Source organism: Triticum aestivum, chromosome 3D, assembly GCF_018294505.1.
Source record: "Triticum aestivum cultivar Chinese Spring chromosome 3D, IWGSC CS RefSeq v2.1, whole genome shotgun sequence".
In the NCBI taxonomy this organism is placed as follows: Eukaryota; Viridiplantae; Streptophyta; class Magnoliopsida; order Poales; family Poaceae; genus Triticum; species Triticum aestivum.
In genome coordinates, this window is record NC_057802.1 from 84,136,229 (window position 1) to 84,158,443 (window position 22,215).

Consider the following 22,215-nt stretch of genomic DNA (forward strand, 5'->3'; position numbering starts at 1 on the left):
CGGAGAGCTCCTTCATTCCAGATGATGGCCGGCTTCACCAGAAGATTCTGAAGATACTCTTCCATATTCTCTCGAGACTTTGTGCCCACCGCTTTTGCTATTCCCGACCATTGATAAACCCTTATGGATAACTATATACACTTGTCGTCCATAGCTTCACTTCCAATTGTTCTTGTTATTACAAGATAACCTGAAATACTTCGGATATTCCGAGAATACTTTGTGCCTACTGCATTGCAGTTACTAGCCACATAAATACCCCTACGGATAATTCCTCGCACTTGCCGAGTATCCGCTCATCCCTAGTCGTTCATGTGTTTCACATAAGTCCTCTAAATACCATTCAATTTTCTGAAATCCTGAGCAGCCCATTGCTCTTGATTTCCTTGCCTTCCTGCATTATGGTTAATTCCATACTTCTAGTAATCTCCGTTGACATCCTCTGTCACTATCATTTCAAGTCACTTGATTCGATATGTTGTGAATGCTCGCAATCCTCAATCGGATTCTAGAATTCATCCTTTTGGCTCAGATGTCATTTTGAACAGGAGCTGGTTCTCGACCAATCAAATTATCGTCGATTGTATCCCTAAGTCTACTCAACTTATCCATCCTTAACCAGGGCGTATGCTTCTGAGCCCTTAATTTGTAAAATCACAATTCCTTTGCATATGAGCTCTGAATTAGTCAGTTGTTTCTATAATCCAATGCCTTTGCATTGTTACTTCCTCCGGTTCTGTGTCGATGCTCACATCAGCTCCGTTATGGACCGGCACATCCTTTGTTGGATTTTATCCAACAGTGCCCTTCATATTCAATAACCTTGTGAGCCTTCCCTCGGATACATAATGCCTTTGGTAAATTGTATCCTCTGCTTTCTCAACCATGCTCTGCTTTCGAGCTTGTATAAATTACTCCTGAAATTGTGGTATATGTTTCAAAGATGCCCCGATGGGTTGAAGCTATGCCTTTTCTAATCTGTGTAAACCCGGAAGCTTCTACGGGTCATACTCTAACAGTGTTATGCCAGATAAAATTTCAGCACTACAACTCCATCGAACGCAAGGAGTGAATGAAAGGTTATGCATTAGAGAAGTGGGAGTCGACCTTGAACTTTGTGTTCATGCCCATGGACACGATGTAGAACTTATAATGGAAGCTGCTCATAAAATAATTATCCCCTTGTTATAAGTTCATCTTGTATCTGTGGACGTGGTTCCGACCCTGTTCCTCCTTGATTCCATTTCTCGTGCAAGTTTGAGCACTTGTCTTCTGCAGAGCAATACCCTAGTCCAACCTCTACTTTGACCTGTCGTCGAGTATTACCCCTTTGGTATCTCGAGATTATCATGGAACTACATAACTTCTTATGAGTTCTTCATCAAGTGCTACATTCTCACCGATTCCAATTTTTCACGGGCTCTGAGTTATTAAACACTCAAAGACACCGATAACTGACTCGAGTCCGCACCGTGATTAAACAACTCTTAGTAACCTTCATTACTTACGAGTTTGAACTCGATCACGTCATTCCTAGCCTAATCAGCTATATCATTATTGTGCTAAATTTTAACGGTGCTACCTGGTCCTTCTTCCCGGAGCACAAATTTCGACGGTGAGCTAATCTTACGTTAATCTTCCTTGTCATATCATTTCTCCTTGAACAGCAAACTGGATTTCGAGTTTGTGTTGTACCCATGGTTGCAATAACCTTTCGCTTCATAATTCCTTTGACTTGATGTCATCGCCGATTGATTACATCTTCATGAAATCTCTTGACAAATGTGTCGTGATAATCATTAGCATTCTGAGCTCTTCCAGGATATCAATTGAATTCATGATGAGAAATACCATCCTTGCCCTCGATGAATTGTGTTATCATCGACCACTTTATTGCCTTACGTTCAACACAAACTTGTTCGTGTTTGGTGTTATACCTTGAGTTCATTGCTATCCAACATTTGTTCTTCTTTACGTTGGAGTATTAACATCTGTTATGTCAAGAATGTCGTGAGAATTTCTCCACCTCTTGAGAATTCTTGATATATTATTACTTCTCGCCATCTTCATTCATTCCTTGGTCCCTCCCTGTTGGTTCTAACCGGAATACCGACAACTGGACTATGATGTGTGAATTCAAAACTTCTAACAACCCTATTGTTTGAAGTTAATGGTCGATATTTCATTCTTAGACCATTGGTTATCGAATCACCATTCTAACATTGATCATGCTACCTAAGTCCATATTTCGGGTGTACCTTTCAACCAGTGTTTAACTGGGTATGTTTTCCTCGATCATACCTCATTATATCGTTTGATCTGACAAATGTTATCTCTTTGTTCACATGATTGTGGAAATCCATCTTTTGGAAATCTCGATGAATTGTCGTTTAGTTTATCAGCCACCCCCTCATCCTCTCCTTGGTTTAATGATGAACTCTGGTTTCAGAACTCGCTTCCCTAGATCATTTCCGAGAATCTCACGATGTCATCTCGTCAAATGGTGTTGCACCTTCTCTTCTCAGGCACCCTAAGTCTGAGGTATCCTGACACCAATCAGATCTGAATCTCGGTCAGATATGATGGTTGGGACATATTTCCAAAAGTTATAACATTGGTCTCTACATAACCCGGTAAGGTGGTGTCTTTGCTTAGCACCCCTAGACAAAGGACCTTTTGTTATAGTTTCCTTTTTAGCAAGGTTAACCATTCTTCCATGAGGAAATTGAAAGACTTATTCTATATGTTGTTCCTGATGAATCCTTTTTGTATCCAAGTCCGACCTTTGCTTGAAGACCATGTCAATGCTATCTCGAAGCATGTCTGTGGTACTCCGATTTTCAACAAGAACACTTATCCCAATGCTAATTGTTTCTTGCTCAATTATCCAAACACCGTTGTATGGGTAATGTCATGAAAATTTCTCTCCCCCTACCTAGAAGGTTTTCTACATTATATCCTGTCACGGATATCATACTCAGATTGTCCTTGGGAAGGAAATACCCCTAAAGTATGTGTTTTAACACATTTTCCTTTCCATTGTTTTGTTTAATCTGATAATCATATTTTCCTTTCCATTGTTTGGTTTAACTTTTCTTATAATCTGACTTGACTGAGCAGTGATAATTCCCTGCTTAGGTAAGCACCTTGTTGAACCACTCTGCCAGTAAGACCCTGTTATTATTATTGATGACATTCTGGTAACCAACGATGGACGAGAACTTTGCCTATTGGTCCGCCTCGTTCAACGAGCAGGAAAATAGTACTCTTCGCCCCTCGCCCTTGGTACCGACGTTGTTGCCGACATAATTGACAGGCTACCCTTTGACATGCCTTGCTGTCATGACCGAGCAAGATGTCACCGCTCCTTCTACTTTTAACCCACATTGTGAGCCCATAACCCACAGTTCCACGGGATCGAAACCTGACTCTCCTGTACATCCCTGTTCAAAGTTATCCCTTGCGCTTCGTTTCGTATGTAATTTGCGACCCACCTTCCTAGTGATCAATTCTGGTATCAGACACAATACTTATTCCCGTTGCTCTGAACCCCTTTCACACTCTGTTTCAGGCAATGAACGATTGCCTATCCGCTCGAAACTTCTTATTGCACTGTCCTAGTTTGTTCTTGATGTGTTTCATTTGTTCAACTCGAGAGATACTCATATGTTCATTCTTGGGATACCCCCAGATGATTTTCCCTTATAACATCCTATCGTTGTAGAGCTGCCCCTTACCTATTCGTAAGTACGATGGAGTTCCCCGAAGAAAGGACGACAACTTCATCATGATGCATTGGAATAAAGAATTGGAGACATCAACGAAAGGGATTAACTTCTTCGAGAAGATCCGTTAGAATATCGTAACCAGAACTTTCCCCCTTACTCCCCTCTTAAATCTCGGGACGAGATTTCTTGTAGTGGAGGAGAATTGTGACGCCCGGATAATTAGACTACAGTAATTCCCTGCTAATGATGCCACGTCACCTCTGTCACTATAGTTAATCTCGGGTTAGTTCAAAAAACCCGATTTAAATTCAAAATTGAATTAAAGGCAAACAACAAAAGTTTCAAACTTAAAACTAAAATGTCCGGATTGTGCCAAGTAATACAAAGTTAATTGTGGTGAAGAAACCCCACTTTTATAAAATGTTTTAATACTCTAAAATGTTTTAAAAAGTAGCAAAATAATTAGTTGAATGCCTTTTACAATAAATAAAATATTTAAATATGTTAATTAGTTGCCCAAACTTATGTGGAGTAGCCTATTTATTAACACTAAAGTAGGGACTACTTTTATAGTTTATAAAACTAAGATAAAGTGAAACTAAAAATAAAACAGTAATAGAAAGATTAAGAAAAAAAATAACAAAAAAAAGAGAACACCCTCCCCACCTCCGCTAGGCCACGACCCAGATGGCCTCGGAGCCAACCTGGCCGGCCCAACTGGGCAAAGGCCCAACCGGCCCCCACTCCCCCATAACCCCCCACCCACGGTAAAACCCTAACCCGAGAGCACCACTCCCACGTTCCCTCAGTCCCCCCCCCCCACGATCTGGATCGGGATCGCCCCGATCCCGCGCCGCCCTGCGACCTCGACGATGGCGCCCGTCGCTGGCGCCGCCCTGATGCCGTCGCCTCATCTCCGTCCGGGCGCCTCCCCCTCTCCCCTCCTCTGCCCCCCCGATTGGATCGGGAGGGATCGAACCGCCGCCTCCACCCGGGACGCCACCGCTGCGGCCTGCCTCGTCGACGGCCACCTCAGCGGACTGCCTCCTCGACGCCGTCGTCCCCGTCTACCTCCCCACGCCCCACTGCCCGTGCCCTACAACCGCGGTGAGGCCCCGGCCTCCCCCTTCTTGCCTCGCTCACTCATCCACCACGCCCGCTCGTCGCCGCCCTGAGCGCACGCTGCCGAGCCCTGCGCCCACGCTCGCCCGTGGCTGCGCCACGCGCTTGCGCGCGCCACGGCCCCGCTGCCAGTTTCGCTCGCTGCGGCCCCGCAGCGCTACGCGAGCCCCGCCTCTGCCACTTCCCCGCGCCGCCGCCGGCGCTGCTTGCTGCTGCAGCCACCCACATCCCGCGTGCGCGCCCTACCGGCCGCCGTGCTCACCGCGTTCGACTCCTCCCCGTGCTCGCGAAGCTGCTACGCCGTCTTCGGCCGCCGCAGCTGCCTCCCCATGCCCCCCCCGCTTCGCCATTCACCGCCGCCGCCGCGCCTCCCGCACCCCCCTGCTGGCCGCGCCATGGCCGACCCCAGCGCGCCGCCCTGCTGCCGCTCATGCGGTGGCTGCCGGCAACCCGCCAGCCTTGCCCCTGGTGGCCTCGGGCGCCCACGCCCACGCCCAACGCCCAATGACCCGCCCTGTTAGATCCGCCCCGCTAGGCCCCTTGGGGCCTATGACATAAGGGCCCCGCCTCCAGAACGTTTAAAAAAGGAAAAAAATAGATAAGTAAAAATAATAATTAATTAACTAATTACTTAATTTAAGCATAATTAGTTAGCCTAATCACCTATTTAATTAACTAAACCAATTTAGTTAACCTAAGCCTATGACATATAGGACCCACATGTCAGCTTGACCAGTCAACATCTCTGTTGACTGATGACGTCATGCTGATGCAATAATACTATTTTCGAATTTAATTAATAATTAATAAATTAGAAAATGATTTAAAAACTTTGAAAAATCATATAAAATAAACCGGAACTCGGATGAAAATACTTTGTACATGAAAGTTGCTCAGAACGACGATACGAATCCGGATACATAGCCCGTTCGTCCACCACACATCCCTAGCATAGCGAACACGCAACTTTCCCCCTCCGGTTCATCTGTCCGAAAACGCAAAACACCGGGGATACTTTCCCGGATGTTTCCCCCCTTCGTCGGTATCACCTCCTACCGCGTTAGGGCATACCTAGCACCGCGTATTGCCTCGTTATGTTTTGTGATGCTTTGTTTGCTCCGTATTTACTGTTTCTTCCCCACTCTTCTTCCCCGGTAGACCCCGAGACCGGCGCTGATGCCACCGAGTACGACTACGTCACCGACGACCCTTCTTCTTGTGCAACAGAGCTTCCAGGCAAGCCCCCCTTGATCACCAGATATCGCCTATTCCTTCTCTCTATTGCTTGCATTAGAGTAGTGTAGCATGTTACTGCTTTCGGTTAATCCTATTCTGATGCATAGGCTGTCATTGTTGCTACAGTTGTTACCTTTACCTGCTATCCTAATGCTTAGTATAGGATGCTAGTGTTCCATCAGTGGCCCTACACTCTTGTCCATCTGCCCTGCTATACTACTGGGCCGTGATCACTTCGGGAGGTGATCACGGGCATATGCTATATACTTTATACTGTTACACTACTTATGATACTGTTCGGAGATGGGGGCTGAAGGGGCAGGTGGCTCCATCCCGGTAGAGGTGGGCCTGGGTTCCCGACGGCCCCCGACTGTTACTTTGTGGCGGAGCGACAGGGCAGGTTGAGACCACCTAGGAGAGAGGCGGGCCTGGCCCTGGTCGGTGTCCGCGGTTACTTCATAATAACACACTTAACGAGATCTTGGTATTTGATCTGAGTTGGGTCGTTGACCTTATACGCACTAGCCGCCACGTGGGACAAGATATGGGCAACCGGCGTCGTGGTATCAGTCGAAGCTCTTTTTGACGTCAGCGACTGAGCGGCGTGCGTCGCATTGGACCGTAAGCTCGCGCTTGTATTAAGGGGGCTAGGTCTGCTTCCGGCCGCGTACGCAACGTGCAGGTGTGCAATGGGCGATGGGCCCAGACCCCTGCGCGCATAGGATTTAGACCTGCGTGCTGACCTCTCTGTTGAGCCTAGGTGGGGCTGCGACGTGTTGATCTCCCGAGGCCGGACATGAGGAAAGTGTGCCCGGCCAGAGGGATCGAGCGTGTCGGGTAATGTGGTGCACCCCTGCAGGGAAGTTGATCTATTCGAATAGCCGTGTCCACGGTAATAGGCGACCCGGAGTTGTACCTTGACCTTATGACAACTAGAACCGGATACTTAATAAAACACACCCTTCCAAGTGCCAGATATAACCCGGTGATCGCTCTCACACAGGGCGATGAGGGGAGGATCGCCGGGTACGATTATGCTATGCGATGCTACTTGGTGAGCTTACCGTCTACTCTCTTCTACTTGTTGCAAGATGGAGGCTGCCAGAAGCGTAGTCTTCGACAGGACTTGCTATCCCCCTCTTATTCTGGCATTCTGCAGTTCAGTCCACCGATATTGCCCCTTTACACAGATACCCATGCATATGTAGTGTAGATCCTTGCTTGCGAGTACTTTCGATGAGTACTCACGGTTGCTTTTCTCCCTCTTTTCCTCCTTTGCATTCTTCTCGGTTGTCGCAACCAGATGCTGGAGTCCAGGAGCTAGAGATCCCGAGGATGATTCTACGTGGAGTTCGGCTTCGAGGAGTAGTTAGGAGGTCCCAGGCAGGAGGCCTGTGCCTCTTTCGATCTGTATCCTAGTTTGTGCTAGCCTTCTTAAGGCAAACTTGTTTACTTATGTCTGTACTCAGATATTGTTGCTTCCGCTGACTCGTCTATGATCGAGCACTTGTATTCGAGCCCTCGAGGCCCCTGGCTTGTATTATGATGCTTGTATGACTTATTTATGTTTTTAGAGTTGTGTTGTGATATCTTCCCGTGAGTCCCTGATCTTGATCGTACACGTTTGCGTGCATGATTAGTGTACGATTGAATCGGGGGCGTCACACCTCCGTGGTGGGGTTGAGCCTCCAATCCTTGGATGCCGCAGCATGCTCTGGATCTAAGGCCAGAGTGGTCACAAGAGCTATCTCCTGGATGCGGTCTGACGACAGATTTAGGTCATGTTCGTCAAGGTGACCAGGAGCGGTCGCCGCGGTCTCGAATCCGGCAAAGATCAAATCTCCACGGATGTCCGCAATGTAATTCAGGCTCCCAAATCTGACATGATGGCCAGGGGCGTAGCTATCGATCTGCTCCAGGTGGCCAAACGAGTTGGCCTGCAACATGAAGCCGCCGAACACGAAGATCTGTCCGGGGAGGAAGGTTTCTCCTTGGACAGCGTCATTGTCGACGATTGAAGGGGCCATCGAACCTTTCGTCAACGGCACAGTGGAACTCTCAATGAAAGCACCAATGTCGGTGTCAAAACCGGCGGATCTCGGGTAGGGGGTACCGAACTGTGCGTCTAAGGTCGACGGTAACAAAAGACAGGGGACACAATGTTTACCCAGGTTCGGGCCCTCTCCATGGAGGTAATACCCTACTTCCTGCTTGATTGATCTTGATGGATATGAGTATTACAAGAGTTGATCTACCACGAGATCGTAATGGCTAAACCCTAGTAGTCTAGCGTGTATGACTATGGTAATGAGTCTCTGCCTTTCCGGACTAAGTCCTCTGGTTTATATAGACACCGTGAGGATCTAGGGTTACACAAGGTCGGTTACAAAGGAAAGGAATCTACATGTTCGGTCGCCAAGCTTGCCTTCCATGCCAAGGAGAGTCCCATCCGGACATGGGTGCAGTCTTCGGTCTTCACATATTCATAGCCCATCAGTCTGGCCCATGGCTAACAGGCCGGACGTCCTAGGACCCCTTAGTCCAGGACTCCCTCAGCGTCCCCTCTTTCCCTCCCCCCCCTCTCTCCCTCTCCTTCCTTCCCCCTTCCTCCTCCTAGTTGGACTAGGAAAGGGGGAGTCCTACTCCTACTAGGAGGAGGACTCCTCCCCTCCTTGGCGCGCCCCAAGGGCCGGCCGGCCTCCCCCCTTGCTCCTTTATATACGGGGGCATGAGGGCACCCTAGAACACACAAGTTGATCATTGATCTCTTAGCCGTGTGCAGTGCCCCCTCCACCATAATCCACCTCGGTCATATCGTTGCAGTGCTTAGGCGAAGCCCTGCGTCGGTAGCTTCATCATCACCGTCATCACGCCGTCATGCTGACGAAGCTCTCCCTCGACACTCTGCTGGATCGTGAGTTCGTGGGAAGTCACCGAGCCGAACGTGTGCAGATCGCGGAGGTGTCGTACTTTCGGTGCTGGGATCGGTCGATCGTGAAGACGTATGACTACATCAACCACATTGTCATAACGCTTCCGCTTACGGTCTACGAGGGTACGTGGACTACACTCTCCCCTCTCGTTGTTATGCATCACCATGATCTTGCGTGTGCGTAGGAATTTTTTGAAATTACTGTGTTCCCCAACATATAGATGGCAGAGTAAGCAAAATTAGAACATAGGAACGGACAAATAATCTAGAGACTTCCCACCTCAATGGGTGTTGCCATGCATTTGAGTGAACGTTGAATAAGAACCATAAACAACAGACTTCCCAAACTGGTGACAATTATATTTAACTGATAGACGGGTAACATTATTAAATGGAGGTGACTTGACAAATTCAAAATTCTATTCTGAGATGAAAAGGATATACTAATTAAAATCTTAACAATGATTTACTTGTGTGTTTAGAGGTTTGGGGCGGAGCTGGTCCAAACTATTTTGGGGCCCAGTGCGATGTAAAATAATTATTATTCATACTGAACTTTAATACTTATTTTAAACCAAGGTACCATATTATAATTTAAATAATATAATTTTCTATTACTTAGTGACATAAGAATGTTTCCAAACTATAGTCACATTATTCATTTGTTACACAATTCTAATGTTCTGTATATCATTGAAAATTTTGGTTCTAATGATTTACCAAAAAATCTCTTTCTTGTTAAAAAAAATCCTTCAAATTAATTTTCTAATATTGCATAAACTATATAATGCATATATATATATATATATATATATATATATATATATATATTTGCATATCTATGTGTTTATTCATATATGTTTTAATATTATTAAATAACATGGTAGATATTTCAAAATCATACATACTAACAAATATTTTAATAGTCGTTTATATTATATATTAGGCAACCATATTCATAGAAACTTCTAGGGTATAGCAAATGTGACTTGCAAGTCGGGTTTAGTAAGAAATCATCGAAAAACCAAAAATGTTGTTAATTATACTTTTGCGCTTGATTTGATTGTCTGACATGCTCATCTAGATTCAGTTGGCTTGATTTGGCGCAAATGAGATTTCCTACCCATTTCTCAAATGAAAAAAATTGTGAATTGGTTTAAACATTGAAATCTTGTTATCATAAATTTCATTATACTACTAAGACATCCATCATAAAGGGAGACTAACATATTTAAACTCAACATTGCTAGTCAGACTAATTTGTCACGTGATATAATGTATTAGTATGTGATGTGTATTTGTGCTCCTTTAAATTAAGGCTCTATTTTATGCATTTAATAATATTTCAGATGTAACGTATAATTGCATAGTGTTTACTAGTTTAATTTGTAGCGGGGGCCCTTCCCTCTTGGGGCCTGGGGCGGTCGCCCTTTTGCCCAGGCTATGGGCCAACTCTGTTTGGGGGATCAAATGGTAAGTGGACAATTCAAATCCTAATCCCGAACTAAAAAGAATATGTCCAAATTAACTTTGAATCAAGAGAAATGAGAGAGGTGAAGGCCATATAGCTTTGCGTCGCGGTCCAACAGAATCTTGACTGTCTTATCTTGCCCATTAAAGCAGCCACAAAGGCCGGTGTTCCACGGCCATAATTTATGCCAATTGGAACTCCGTTTGAGAGGAGGAACTCAGTCACCTCGCAACATCCCGTGGGAAAAAAAATGATCCCACAAGTCATGTTCAACCGAAATATAAGTCATGCTCTACCGAAATGTTTAAACAAATCAGGTGTACTAGAGTAAACAACTACTACTAAATCCTAGTAAAGCAACTAGCTTTGGAGAAATCATGTGTGTATCAGGGAGAAGAACCTGAAGCAACAACATGGTGTAGAACCGTGCGTCATTTGCTTTCAATATATAACCACCATGACCAAGAAAATACTTCACGGTAGCAACATCATCAGAGGAGGCAGACACCATAAATGGACTTGCACCTGTGATAACACGCACATCGTCAACACAATTATAGATGTCATGCTGGCAATTATTGATATGTCAACCACGAGTTTTAAAAAGGAAGAAAGGGGTAGATAAAGACCAAGAGCACCAACTCCATATCCCGGAGCATCTACATCTCCCTTGAGCTCCTCGACCAAATACTTGCAAACCTCCAATTGGGCAAAGCATGCGGCGGTATGCAACATAGGAAGTCCATCGATGTTGAAAGAAAATCACCGATGGGTCACCCTTTTCCTTTGGTAAGACTCTTTATAATACCTTCCCAAAAGTAAACATGATCACATTATTGAAGGAAATGGTCTAATTAAGAAAACGAAAAGAACACTAGAAATTTGGATGTAATGGAATCGTTTCATCCAGAGGTCAAAGAGAGCGTCAACCGAACTGAGGAAGAAACATCAAATTTGGACGTGGTGAAGAGGAAGGGTCTACCTTTGAGGGAATCGACCTCGCCATCAATGGCGGCGTTCAGGAGAGCCTTGCCGTTGACATCGGCGTTCTCTAGAGCTTTGTTACTTGCAGACACGCACACGTTCAACATCAGGGCATCTCCAACAGAAGGGCACCAAAAGTAGGGTGCCCATTGCTGCATCTCCAACAGAAGGGCACCAAAGGTAGGGTGCCCACCTTTTGGGCACTAGTTTTATGTCTGTCGTAGCAGATGATGTAAAATAGGGTGCCCATTGCTGCAACTAATGATGTAAACCAAAAAATTTAGACATTCAAACTCGCAAACATTTAAAACATTCAAAAGTACATTGATCACATTGCATACTTCGATCCAAACTTCCAATCATTCAAATTTTAGACATGCAACTAAATAAACATTTGAACTTAAATATAGCATGAGTGATTTCCTAAACAAACTACCGACACTAATGACATTAGACAACTACTACTCATCACTCTCACGCGCAAGCTCCTCCCAGTCAATGTCGGAACCCTCATTGAAAGGATCGATACAGTCGACTAGAGGGGGGTGAATAGGAGACTACAAATTTTAATCTTTCTTATCAATTTTAAGGTTTAGCGGATAAATAGGGTTCACTAGATATGCAACTAGGTGAACACAACCTATATGACAAGCAAGCTTAAAGCAAAGTATGATAGGCAACAATCTAATTAGCAAGCCAACAAGCATACAAGGCAAAGTAAAGTGCGGGAAAGGATTAACCACAAGTGAGGCGAGGACGCGGATTTTATCCCAAGTTCACTCTCCTTTGGGGAAGAGTTACTCTCTGTTTAGAGCGGTGCCGGAGCCAAAACTTGCGGAACGCCACGAAGGCTCACCGTAGTCTCTTTCGAGTCACCCCCAATGGATGAGCCTCGAATCACTCGGGGTTGGTCTTGAAGGCGACCACCACACCTTTACAAACTTCTCCGGAGCACACCACAAGCAAGGAAGCTTCCGGAGGAATCTCTAACCGCCTAGGAGCCCAAGCTCCAAGAGTAACAAGTCAATGGGGAAGAAATGTTGCGGGGAACGTGATTTGGTTTGGTCAAGATGTAGATCGGGTCTTGCTCTCCCAATCCCCAAAGTTTCAACAAGTTTGGGTGAAGAGATTGAGAGTATTGAGCAAAATGAGGTGTAGCAATGGTGGAGCTCAACAAGACATTAGGGTTAGGGATGGAGGTGGAAGAAGGGGGGGGGGGGGGTTATAGTGTTCTTGGCTGGGTGGCTGTTTCTGCCCGTTGGACCCCGTGCGCACAAGCTAAGTCATCCCATGCGCACGGGGTATCCAGGAGCAAACGCACCACCCCGTGCGCACGGGGTACCCAGGAAGTTACGCAGTACCCCGTGCGCACGGGGTACCCAGTAACTTTCTGTTGCAAGATCTCTGGGTACCACACACAAGCACACTGTGGATTTAGGTGTAGGTATGGGTAGGCTGGTGTATAAATTTCGACGATGGAATTCCACACAACACTTATCCACACCGACCCCTCTTAATAGTGCGGTCTTTCCTACGACTCGAAACAAACCAAAAATAAAACCGTCGAATCGCCGGAAGACCACGCTTTTGATCTTTTTGAATTGGGGGGTCGCACATCTCCATCAAAGCAATATGGAACCAATATCCTGAGATAGACTTTAGCAACCGATATAAGTTCCACTAACCATATTATCATCACACCAAAATATAGTTTAAGTGCCACTTGCACTTTCACTCATCACCATGCTGCACATCCTCCCGCTGAACCTCGTCGTCGGACTCGGCCTTCATCAGCCCGGAGGGGCAAGCCTCGTCCTCGAACCTTGAAATAGCCGCCTCGTCACTCTACCTGGTGTCCCGTTGCTCGAGGACAATGCCGGTTTCCCTCTTCGCCGGGCCAGACACACTGTTGGTGATGGGGCCAAGGAATTCTGTTGCCGCCTAGGATTTGATCCTTGGAAAGTTGACCTCGTGACGCAGCCAGCCGAGCAAAGAGGCGATGTTGAAGGCTCACGTGATGATCTCTGCCATCTCGAAGGTGCCGAGCCAATGGCGTTGGCTGCCGCACTTCAGCTCGATGTAGTAGCGACCGGACTACTGCACCCGAACGACGTGATAGCCGACCTTGCTCTTCGGTGGCGCGTGTTTCAATGGCATCCTCCTCGGCGGGACGACGCGAAACAGGTTGATCCGACGGCAGGACGGTGCAGAACAACTCGATCCGCTGGCGGGATGACAAATAGCTTGATGCGGTGTGCAGCGACAACGGGGCGGTGGTGGATCCAGCGGTGCAGCCGGTGCAGGCATTGATTTGGGTGGTTCTGCGGTGCGGCGGCTCTCAATTTGACTGGATTCGTACGCGGTGCCAGCACAGGAAGGGGGAAGCGGGTAAGCAGCGTCAACATGGCAGCTAGCATGCGCGTGGTTGTGTTTTCCGTTTGTGGCAGCTGCGCGGCAATGTAAATTTACATCGGTTGGAGGAGATTTTTTGTATTGCCCAAAGAGTAAAGCTACACCTACGTAAATATCTTTACGTACCTTACATAAAATCAGACGTGGCAGTTTTATATTGGGTATTACTTGGGGGCGCAGGCCCACCCTGAAAATCAGGGGGGGGGGGGGGGGCAGTTTAATTGGCGTGCAAGGGATTTACGTAAAGCTTCGTAATGCCTTACGTAGGTGTACCATTTTTGCTGCCCAAAACTAGGAGCACATAATTTTACGTATAAGCATGTATTGACCAACAAATTTGATTCCAAATATCCTAAAAATTAGTTTTTTGTGCAGCTGATGTTTGAAGATGCTCTCAGAGGGTGAGTGGGGAGGGACGAACACATGGGCAAGCAATCAGAGACTACATGAGAACATTGTTATCTCCAGAAGCACGCTCAACCCTGCGGTGCGGTGCACTATTCGGGTCTAGAGTCCTCGCGCAGATAAGTGGCGAGGAAGGCGAGGGCGTGGCGGGCGACACCTATACGCCAAAGGGAGGGGGAGGGGGGACGAACCCAGGAGCAAGCAATCAGAGGCCACCTCAGTTTCTGTCGTTGGCTGCTTTTATTTATGAGAACATTGTTACGCACGCACAATCCTAAGATGCGGTTCTCTCTCTCTCAGAAAAAAGAGTGTTATTATACACACAACGAAGTTGTAGCCGATGCATGGACGATCGTATGTGGCAGCGCCAACAATGCACATGAGACAATTGTTTCTGTTTTGGCCGATGCTTAGAGCTGTTGGGAGGAAATATCGTTCCCAGGTCGTGCAGCAAAGTAACCAATTTCGCTCGAAAAAACATGCGGTGCGGTGCACTACTCGGGTCTAGTTAAGAGCATCTCTAGCAGATCTTGTATCATGCCAACCCACAAAATACGTTTACATTTTGCGGAAAACCGAATTTGCGGGCCAGCGCAGGCGGCGGCTGAGCAGACCCCGCAAATCAGTAATTTGCATTTCAATTTCAAACATGAAAACACATCTTTTTTACTTTTTTTTTCTTCAACGACATTGGATACATAGTAATTCACCAAATTTTTGCTAGAATAGTAAGACCAAAGAAAACAAGAACCACAATTATGCATTTAAGAATATATCCATAGCTGCTCCCACTAGTTGGACCAATATCTTCTCCATGTCTTCGTTGTTGATCAGCGGATTGTTGATCTTGCATTCTATATTCTTCTGTTTTGATTCTAAAGACGTAGACATTGCTTCACCGCTAGTTTCTTCTCTAATTGCACATGCAGCCGCATCAGTAGCCTTAATTCTACTAAGGAGTGCACGGACATCTATTAACTTTCTTTCTATCACTAAATCAATGTATTCTCCTTCCCAAAACCAAAATGAGCATCCATCTTCCTACACACATGATGATGTCCCCGTATAAAGCCGCTGCGCGAGCGCCGAGCCCGGTGGACGACCGGCTGAATCCTTGCCGGCAAACCGACGACAGCGGCTACAGGACGAACCAGTACCTGCATGCAGTGTTGGGGCTTTGCCGGGGCTGCGCGGGATGCTCCCCGACAATCCATGGCTTGGCGCACCCATCGGTGGCCGGAAACGACAAATCCGGCCGCCGCGACGAACAACCGCCGATCTGCTCGTTGTCGTCCCGTCGACGCAAGAGGAAGTGGCGGAGGGCAAGCTCGGGCGTGTGGCGGTCCTCCGGCGTGATCCCGCCGGCTAGTTTGGTCGGAATCGTAGGCGGCGGCTCGGCGGCGGGGGTGGGGAAAAGCGCGGGCTGAAATGTTCGCCCAGCCAACCGGCGCCGACGGGGCGAGGGGGGAACCCGCATTTTCGCGGGTTGGGATGGGAATTATGCCGCGCCCCACAAAAAGAATTTACGTGTCAGACGCGTTTGCGGGGTTTGATCGAGCAGCATTTTCTGCGCCGACGCGTATTTTGACGGTTATTTTACGGGTTGCGGCTTTATATAAGGTATGCTAGAGATGCTCTAAGAGCAAGTATAATAGAGCTGAGTCAGCAGGCTATAAGAAATAAACTAGTATATTTCTGCTTAGTTGGAGGAAAGAGAAGAGGAGAGAGAAGGTAAGCGGGCTCTTCGTGAAGAGCCAGCTCTAGCACGTGCTCTAGGCACTTTGTGAGAATGAAAGGTGGATCACATAATAAAAAAGTAGTACACTCTTTTGATGTACTATTATACATGTTGACTATAAGATGGGCTGTAGATGACATGGCACCGCCTTATAGCCAGCAGCTGGCTATACTATTAACCATGCTCTAAGTGGTGAGGAAGGCGAGGGCGTGGCGGGGCGACGCGTGTACACCAAAAGGCCTACCGAAGTGTTCCTTCCCGGCTGTCCCGCGGCCGGAAGGCCCACCGCTGCCGTCGGTTGCGGGCCCTGCTCGCCGGAGCGCAGCTCCACGCGAGTACGCGACCACGTCCAGCGACCGACTCTACTCCTGCTCCTCCGCTCCCGTTGCCGCGATGCGGCGGGGCCTCCTCGCTAGCCCGTGTCTTCTAGTCTGCTGCCGCTGTTGTTCGTAGACCAGGCGTGCGCGGCGCCACCCCCAGTGCAGTCCATCTCGTCGGCTGACCCTTTCTTTCCCTGCGGCAAATCAATCTACCCGCGGTTAACGAGACGATGCCGCGGTAAGGAGTGCGCGCGGAAGGCTGGCACCCGCATTGCTCTGCGCCCGCGGCCTGTTCGACGGAATTCCCAGCCGGGGCGCCACACGGTGGTGGTTCGGCTGCCAGGGCCGAGGATGCCCTTGCGGGCGTACGTGGGCATGCTGGCACGCGGAGCCAGGCCTGACGCGTACACGTTCCCGCCGTTGCTCAAGGCGGCGGCGGAGCTGGGCGCTGTGCCGCCGTCCGTCGGTGACGCTGTCCACGCGCATGTGGTTAAGTTTGGGCTGGAGCTCAACGCCCACGTGGCGAGCTCGCTGGTGCTCATGTACGCGGCCAGGGGCGACGGCGTGACGGCGCGTGCGCTGCTGGATGTGCAGCCCGCCAGTGGTGGCGGCACGCCCGTTGTGTGGAATGCGCTTATGTCCGGTCACAAGAGAAGCAGGCAATTCAGGCTGTCATGCTGCTCTTTCCTGGATATGATGAGGGCTGGCGTTGTGGCCACGCCAGTCACCTACATCACGGTGCTGTCAGCATGTGGCAAAGGCAACGACGTCCTGCTCGGAATGCAGTTGCACAAGCGCATCATTGAGAGTGGGGTGCTGCCCGATCTCAAGGTGGAGAATGCGCTCGTTGATATGTACGCCGAGTGTGGCCAGATGGAAGCAGCTTGGGATTTGTTTGAGGGCATGCAGGTGAGGAATATTGTGTCCTGGACGTCGCTAATCTCTGGGTTTGTAAGACTAGGCCAGGTTGATCGAGCCAGAGTACTGTTTGATCGTATGCCTGAGAGGGACACCGTCTCATGGACTGCAATGATTGATGGTTATGTACAAGCTGGCCAGTTCCGAGAGGCATTGGAGATGTTTCGTGAGATGCAACTTAGCAAGGTGAGGGCAGACGAGTTCACCATGGTCAGCATAGTCACGGCATGCGCGCAGCTTGGTGCTTTAGAGACAGGGGAGTGGGCTAGAATTTACATGAACAGACATGGCATCAAGATGGATACTTTTGTCGGGAATGCGCTCATAGACATGTATTCAAAGTGTGGGAGCATCGAGCGTGCATTGGACGTGTTCAATGAGGTGCACAGTAGAGATAAATTTACTTGGACCGCTGTTATACTTGGTCTTGCAGTGAATGGACATGGTGAGGAGGCTATCGATATGTTTGACAGGATGCTTAGGGCGTTTGAAGCTCCAGACGAGGTGACCTTCATTGGCGTTCTCACTGCCTGTACTCATGCTGGCTTGGTTGACAAAGGACGAGACTTCTTTCTCAGCATGACTGGGACCTACAGGATTGCTCCTAATGTGATGCATTATGGATGCATGATCGACCTCCTTGGCCGAGCTGGGAAACTAAGAGAAGCATTGGAGACAATAGGTAAAATGCCCATGAAACCCAGCTCTGCAATCTGGGGGACCCTGCTGGCAGCTTGTAGGGTCCATGGTAACTCAGAGATAGGTGAATTGGCAGCAGAACGTCTCCTTGAGTTGGATCCAGAGAACAGCATGGCTTACGTCCTTTTGTCCAATCTGTATGCAAAATCTAATAGATGGGGAGATGTCCGGTGGCTTAGGCAGGTAATGATGGAGAAAGGAATCAAGAAAGAGCCTGGTTGCAGTCTTATTGAAATGAACGGCACAATTCACGAATTTGTAGCTGGTGATAGATCTCATCCTATGAGCGAAGAAATCTATTCTAAATTGGACAAGGTACTCACGGATTTGAAGAACGATGGCTATGTACCTGATGTAACCGAGGTCTTTGTTCAAGTCACAGAAGAAGAAAAACAAAAAGTTCTTTATTGGCACAGCGAAAAGTTGGCTGTCGCTTTTGCATTACTCGTATCAGAATCCAGCGTGACAATAAGGATCGTGAAAAACTTGAGGATGTGTTTGGACTGCCACAATGCAATTAAATTGATCACCAAGCTGTATGTGAGAGAGATTGTTGTGAGGGACAGGACACGCTTCCATCATTTTAGACATGGACTCTGCTCTTGTAAGGACTATTGGTAACTCATCATGCATCGATGATGTAAAACAAGGTAATATCAGTTGTCCTAAAGTCTGAGTGATCACTCAATGATTAACAAACATTTTTCATTTCAAATGATGCACTGGCTGCAAATCTGTACTTCAGAGGACGAAGTGATAATTAAGACAATATTCTCACACCAATGGAAGCCATATATGTTAAGTTCTCATTTGGGATCATCCCCAAACATCTTGATCTAATCTTCTCTGTTGCCGAATGATGATTGTTATATTGACAGTTTGGCAGAAGTTCGATGAAAAGAAAGGTGAGTTATAGCATGTCATGCAATCTGTATTCTTTTTGTTGGTTAGATACTAGTAAGTTACTCTGCTCCTCTGAGTAATTTGTTGTTCTTAGACTGTTATTTGAGAGAGGTTCCAATTCAATTCTTATATTTTATTAGTCCAAAGGAATTTGTCTGGTCTTCTTAATTTTCTTTCACCAACATGTGATACATGATTCACTGGCTCTGCAGAAAGTTTCAGTGGGGAAATTCTTTCAGTAACATTATTTAACTTCTGGCCTGAAGTTGATGATCATGGTGCAACAGCGTTCTGCCATTCACTTGGTAGCAAATCTGGGTGTCTGCTGAAGCTTTACTGTTTGGTGCTTAGTGAAACCAGGTTCGTTCTATTTCCACCAATCTGCAGCTTTCATATGTTCAATCCCGTTGCCTAGTTGGTAATTGAATTTGCAATGAACTCAAAACATTGACCTACTTTGATTGTAGACTATTTCACCATGCTTGTTCATAGTTGCTCAGTAAATCTTGAAAGTTGAAACATTTTATGAAACAGCCACTCTATTTAAAACACATTTATTTACACCATGGTATAAGTTATTCACACACCTTTGTGCCCACTGTTGTTAGATACTACCTCCGTATCAAAATATAAGACTTTTCTGCAGTTCAAATTGAAGTGCAAAAACGTCTTATACTTTGGTACGGAGGGAGTAATACATACTTTTATCTGGAAAAATATATTTAGAAGGTTAAAGTGCATATTTAGCTGGAACGGGGCACCTGAAGTAATTGCTTTCCTCATTAATCTTGAGTTCGGCCCTCCTCAAACCTTTTTTTAGGATTAGTATGGGAGAGATCCTTGAAACTTAATGTTCGTCACACTACCCAGTCAAACATAAGCTTCTAATTTCTTGTGCGCTTTATGCTGGTTCTAATTCCTTCTTTTCTTTCGATTATTCACCTACCTCTTGCTTGCAGTCTCAGTTTTGATTTGTGTGCATACATTTTATTTTATTTTATTTTTTGGCCTTTTCCAACTCTTATTAACTCTGATGAGCTAGTGGGAAACAAAGGGAAGGGAGAACATAACATCTGGAAAAACAGACTGTGTGTAACATTATGTTGACTGCCATGGAACCTGTGTAACAGTATGAATAATCGATATTGCTGTCAACTCATTTGGACCATGTCTATTCTCTAAACAATTAGGCCACCACCAGTGACCCTGATACAAGGTACTGGTTATTTGGAATTAAGTGACACCATGTGCATCAACCACATGCATTCATCTTGTTTCCCATTTCTTGAATCAGTAGCTTTATGTTGTTATATGAAGAACCTTCCTCATCGAAAGCCCTCCTTGCCTTAATGGCACATTCTTTTGCTCTCACCCGGAACTGCTCTTGAGCTTTCTCCTCATCCATCAGGGCGTACACTGCTCTCTCCACATCATTTCTTGTAACCATAGCCTCTTTATGTTCATGTCCCCACCGTGTAACTCCTTCCACTCCAACCTCCACCCCAATGTTCAGCACATCCACCACCAACTTCTCGTTTGAAAACTGCTCCGCGAAGTGTGGCCATGTGATCATGGGCACGCCTGCACAGATGCTCTCTATTGTTGAGTTCCACCCACAGTGTGTCATGAATCCTCCAATGGCTTGGTGCCACAGGATCATCACCTGTGGTGCCCAGCCCCTTATGATCATGCCTCTCTCTTTGACGGGTTCCTCGAAGCCGTCTGAGAGCCATTCCTCAACTTCTGGAAACTTATCTCCCGCTTTAATCACCCAAATGAATGGTTTCTTGGAGGCTTCAAGTCCCAGGCCGAGCTCAATAAGTTGCTGAGGTGCAGTGCAGGTGAGGCTGCCAAAGCTGACAAAGATCACCGAGCCTGGCTTCATTGAATCAAGCCACTGCAAGCAGTCTGCCTCATCTATTGGCGCCTTGTTTCCTCTTGCGGCGATTGTGTTGCTGTTTTGGTGGCAGAGGCACATTGGCCCGACCGTCCATACTTTCTTCCTTGTCACCTGCTCAAAGGATTCGATATGCAATGTCTCCAGCTCTTTGAAGCTGTTAAGGACCACGCCATTGCATCTCAGCTCCTCTTGATAGATCTTCTCACGAATTTGCTCCATACCTGGAATGGGAATGCCTCCAGGGCATTTAGCCTTTGCCAACTCCAGTGGTGTAGGGAACCCTGGGATCGTAATGAGCTCATTCTCATCTGTGATGTGTTTCAATAAGTTGTCGCGACAAATGATGTAACTGCAAGATGGTAATAGTTGTTAAAATCGCATAAAACTGCAGGCTTAAACGTCAACAAACTGCAATTGATCTGCAAAACTAAAGATAGTAATAGCAGTTATTTTGCCCGGTACAAAATTAACTACTCACGGGATTTCCCTCTTATGATTGTACCTGACAAGGGACGAGAAGCCACAGAAGCCACTAAAGTTGAGCCTCGGGATACCAAGCTCTCTTGCGACATCACCGGTCCACCAATGCATCGTGTCAGAAATGATGCAGCTCGGAGGCGGCAGCTGCTGCTCACGGAGGTGCGCCTTGAGCGGCTCCCGAAGCGCGGCGCATGCCTCCAAGAAGTTCGACAGCAGATCCTGCGATTGGATCATGTCGACGGTCTCGCACCCGTCCGGTAGGCCAAACTTGGCTGCCGGGAAATGGAGCTCCACGAGCCGGACCGCCAGGCCTGTCTCCTCCACGTGGGCGGCAAAGCTCGCCAACCTGGACGCGTTCACTGGCGTGGTGATGAAGGTGACCTGCGCGCCGTGCTCGGCCAGCAGGCTCGCCATGTCGGTCATGGGGATTATGTGACCCTGCGCCATCATCGGGACCAGCACGAAGTGCACCCTTGCGGAGCCGCTCTGGCCATCGCCGGACATGGCTGAAGAAGTTGGTGGAGTCAGTCAAGCTGGGAGGAAGCAACACTACCGCCCGGCAAGATGCATGCCACGATCTGTTGGAAGCAACGCAATGGGATGGTAACCGTGGTGTATAAATAGCATCTGGTCCTGGCGGAAAATGCTTTGGGCTGTATTTCTCGGTTATTTCGTATATTTGCTGTTATAAATGCTCAATCTGTCGTATAACACCGATGATTTGATCATATATTTGCTGTTATAAATGTTCAATCTTTCGTATAGCACCAATCTATAACTATATCTATACCTACTAATTCATATCTATATCTATATCTATACACCTAATCTATACCTATCTCTATAAATAAATAAATAAAGGGGCTATAACAGGGCTATTGCTTCTTCCGGTGCGTCACGAAAATTACCCCAAAATTGCAAAATATTACCCGCTAATGCTACCTAAGTGATAAAAAAAAGTTTCACA

At 47.1% G+C, this 22,215-nt stretch overlaps 2 protein-coding genes across 3 annotated transcripts; one reads left to right on the forward strand and one right to left on the reverse strand.

Moving 5' to 3' along the window:
- The first annotated feature begins 16,225 nt into the window (after window positions 1-16,225).
- LOC123077571 (pentatricopeptide repeat-containing protein At2g29760, chloroplastic) lies at window positions 16,226-22,001 on the forward strand. Of its 2 annotated transcripts, XM_044499859.1 has the most exons (4): window positions 16,226-18,615; window positions 18,711-18,870; window positions 19,081-19,228; window positions 21,279-22,001. In XM_044499859.1, the coding sequence occupies exon 1, from the start codon at window positions 16,700-16,702 to the stop codon at window positions 18,584-18,586; it is 1,887 nt and encodes a 628-aa protein (XP_044355794.1). In that variant the 5' UTR covers window positions 16,226-16,699; the 3' UTR covers window positions 18,587-18,615; window positions 18,711-18,870; window positions 19,081-19,228; window positions 21,279-22,001. The 2 variants fall into 2 exon arrangements, with proteins under 2 accessions (XP_044355794.1, XP_044355793.1); XM_044499858.1 differs by having other exon boundaries at window positions 16,226-18,870.
- On the reverse strand, window positions 20,121-21,752 carry LOC123077574 (UDP-glycosyltransferase 73D1). The gene is made up of 2 exons (XM_044499867.1): window positions 21,271-21,752; window positions 20,121-21,117 (listed from the first exon to the last, which is right to left on the reverse strand). The coding sequence occupies exons 1-2, from the start codon at window positions 21,750-21,752 to the stop codon at window positions 20,121-20,123; spliced, it is 1,479 nt and encodes a 492-aa protein (XP_044355802.1).
- Window positions 22,002-22,215: the final 214 nt, after the last annotated feature.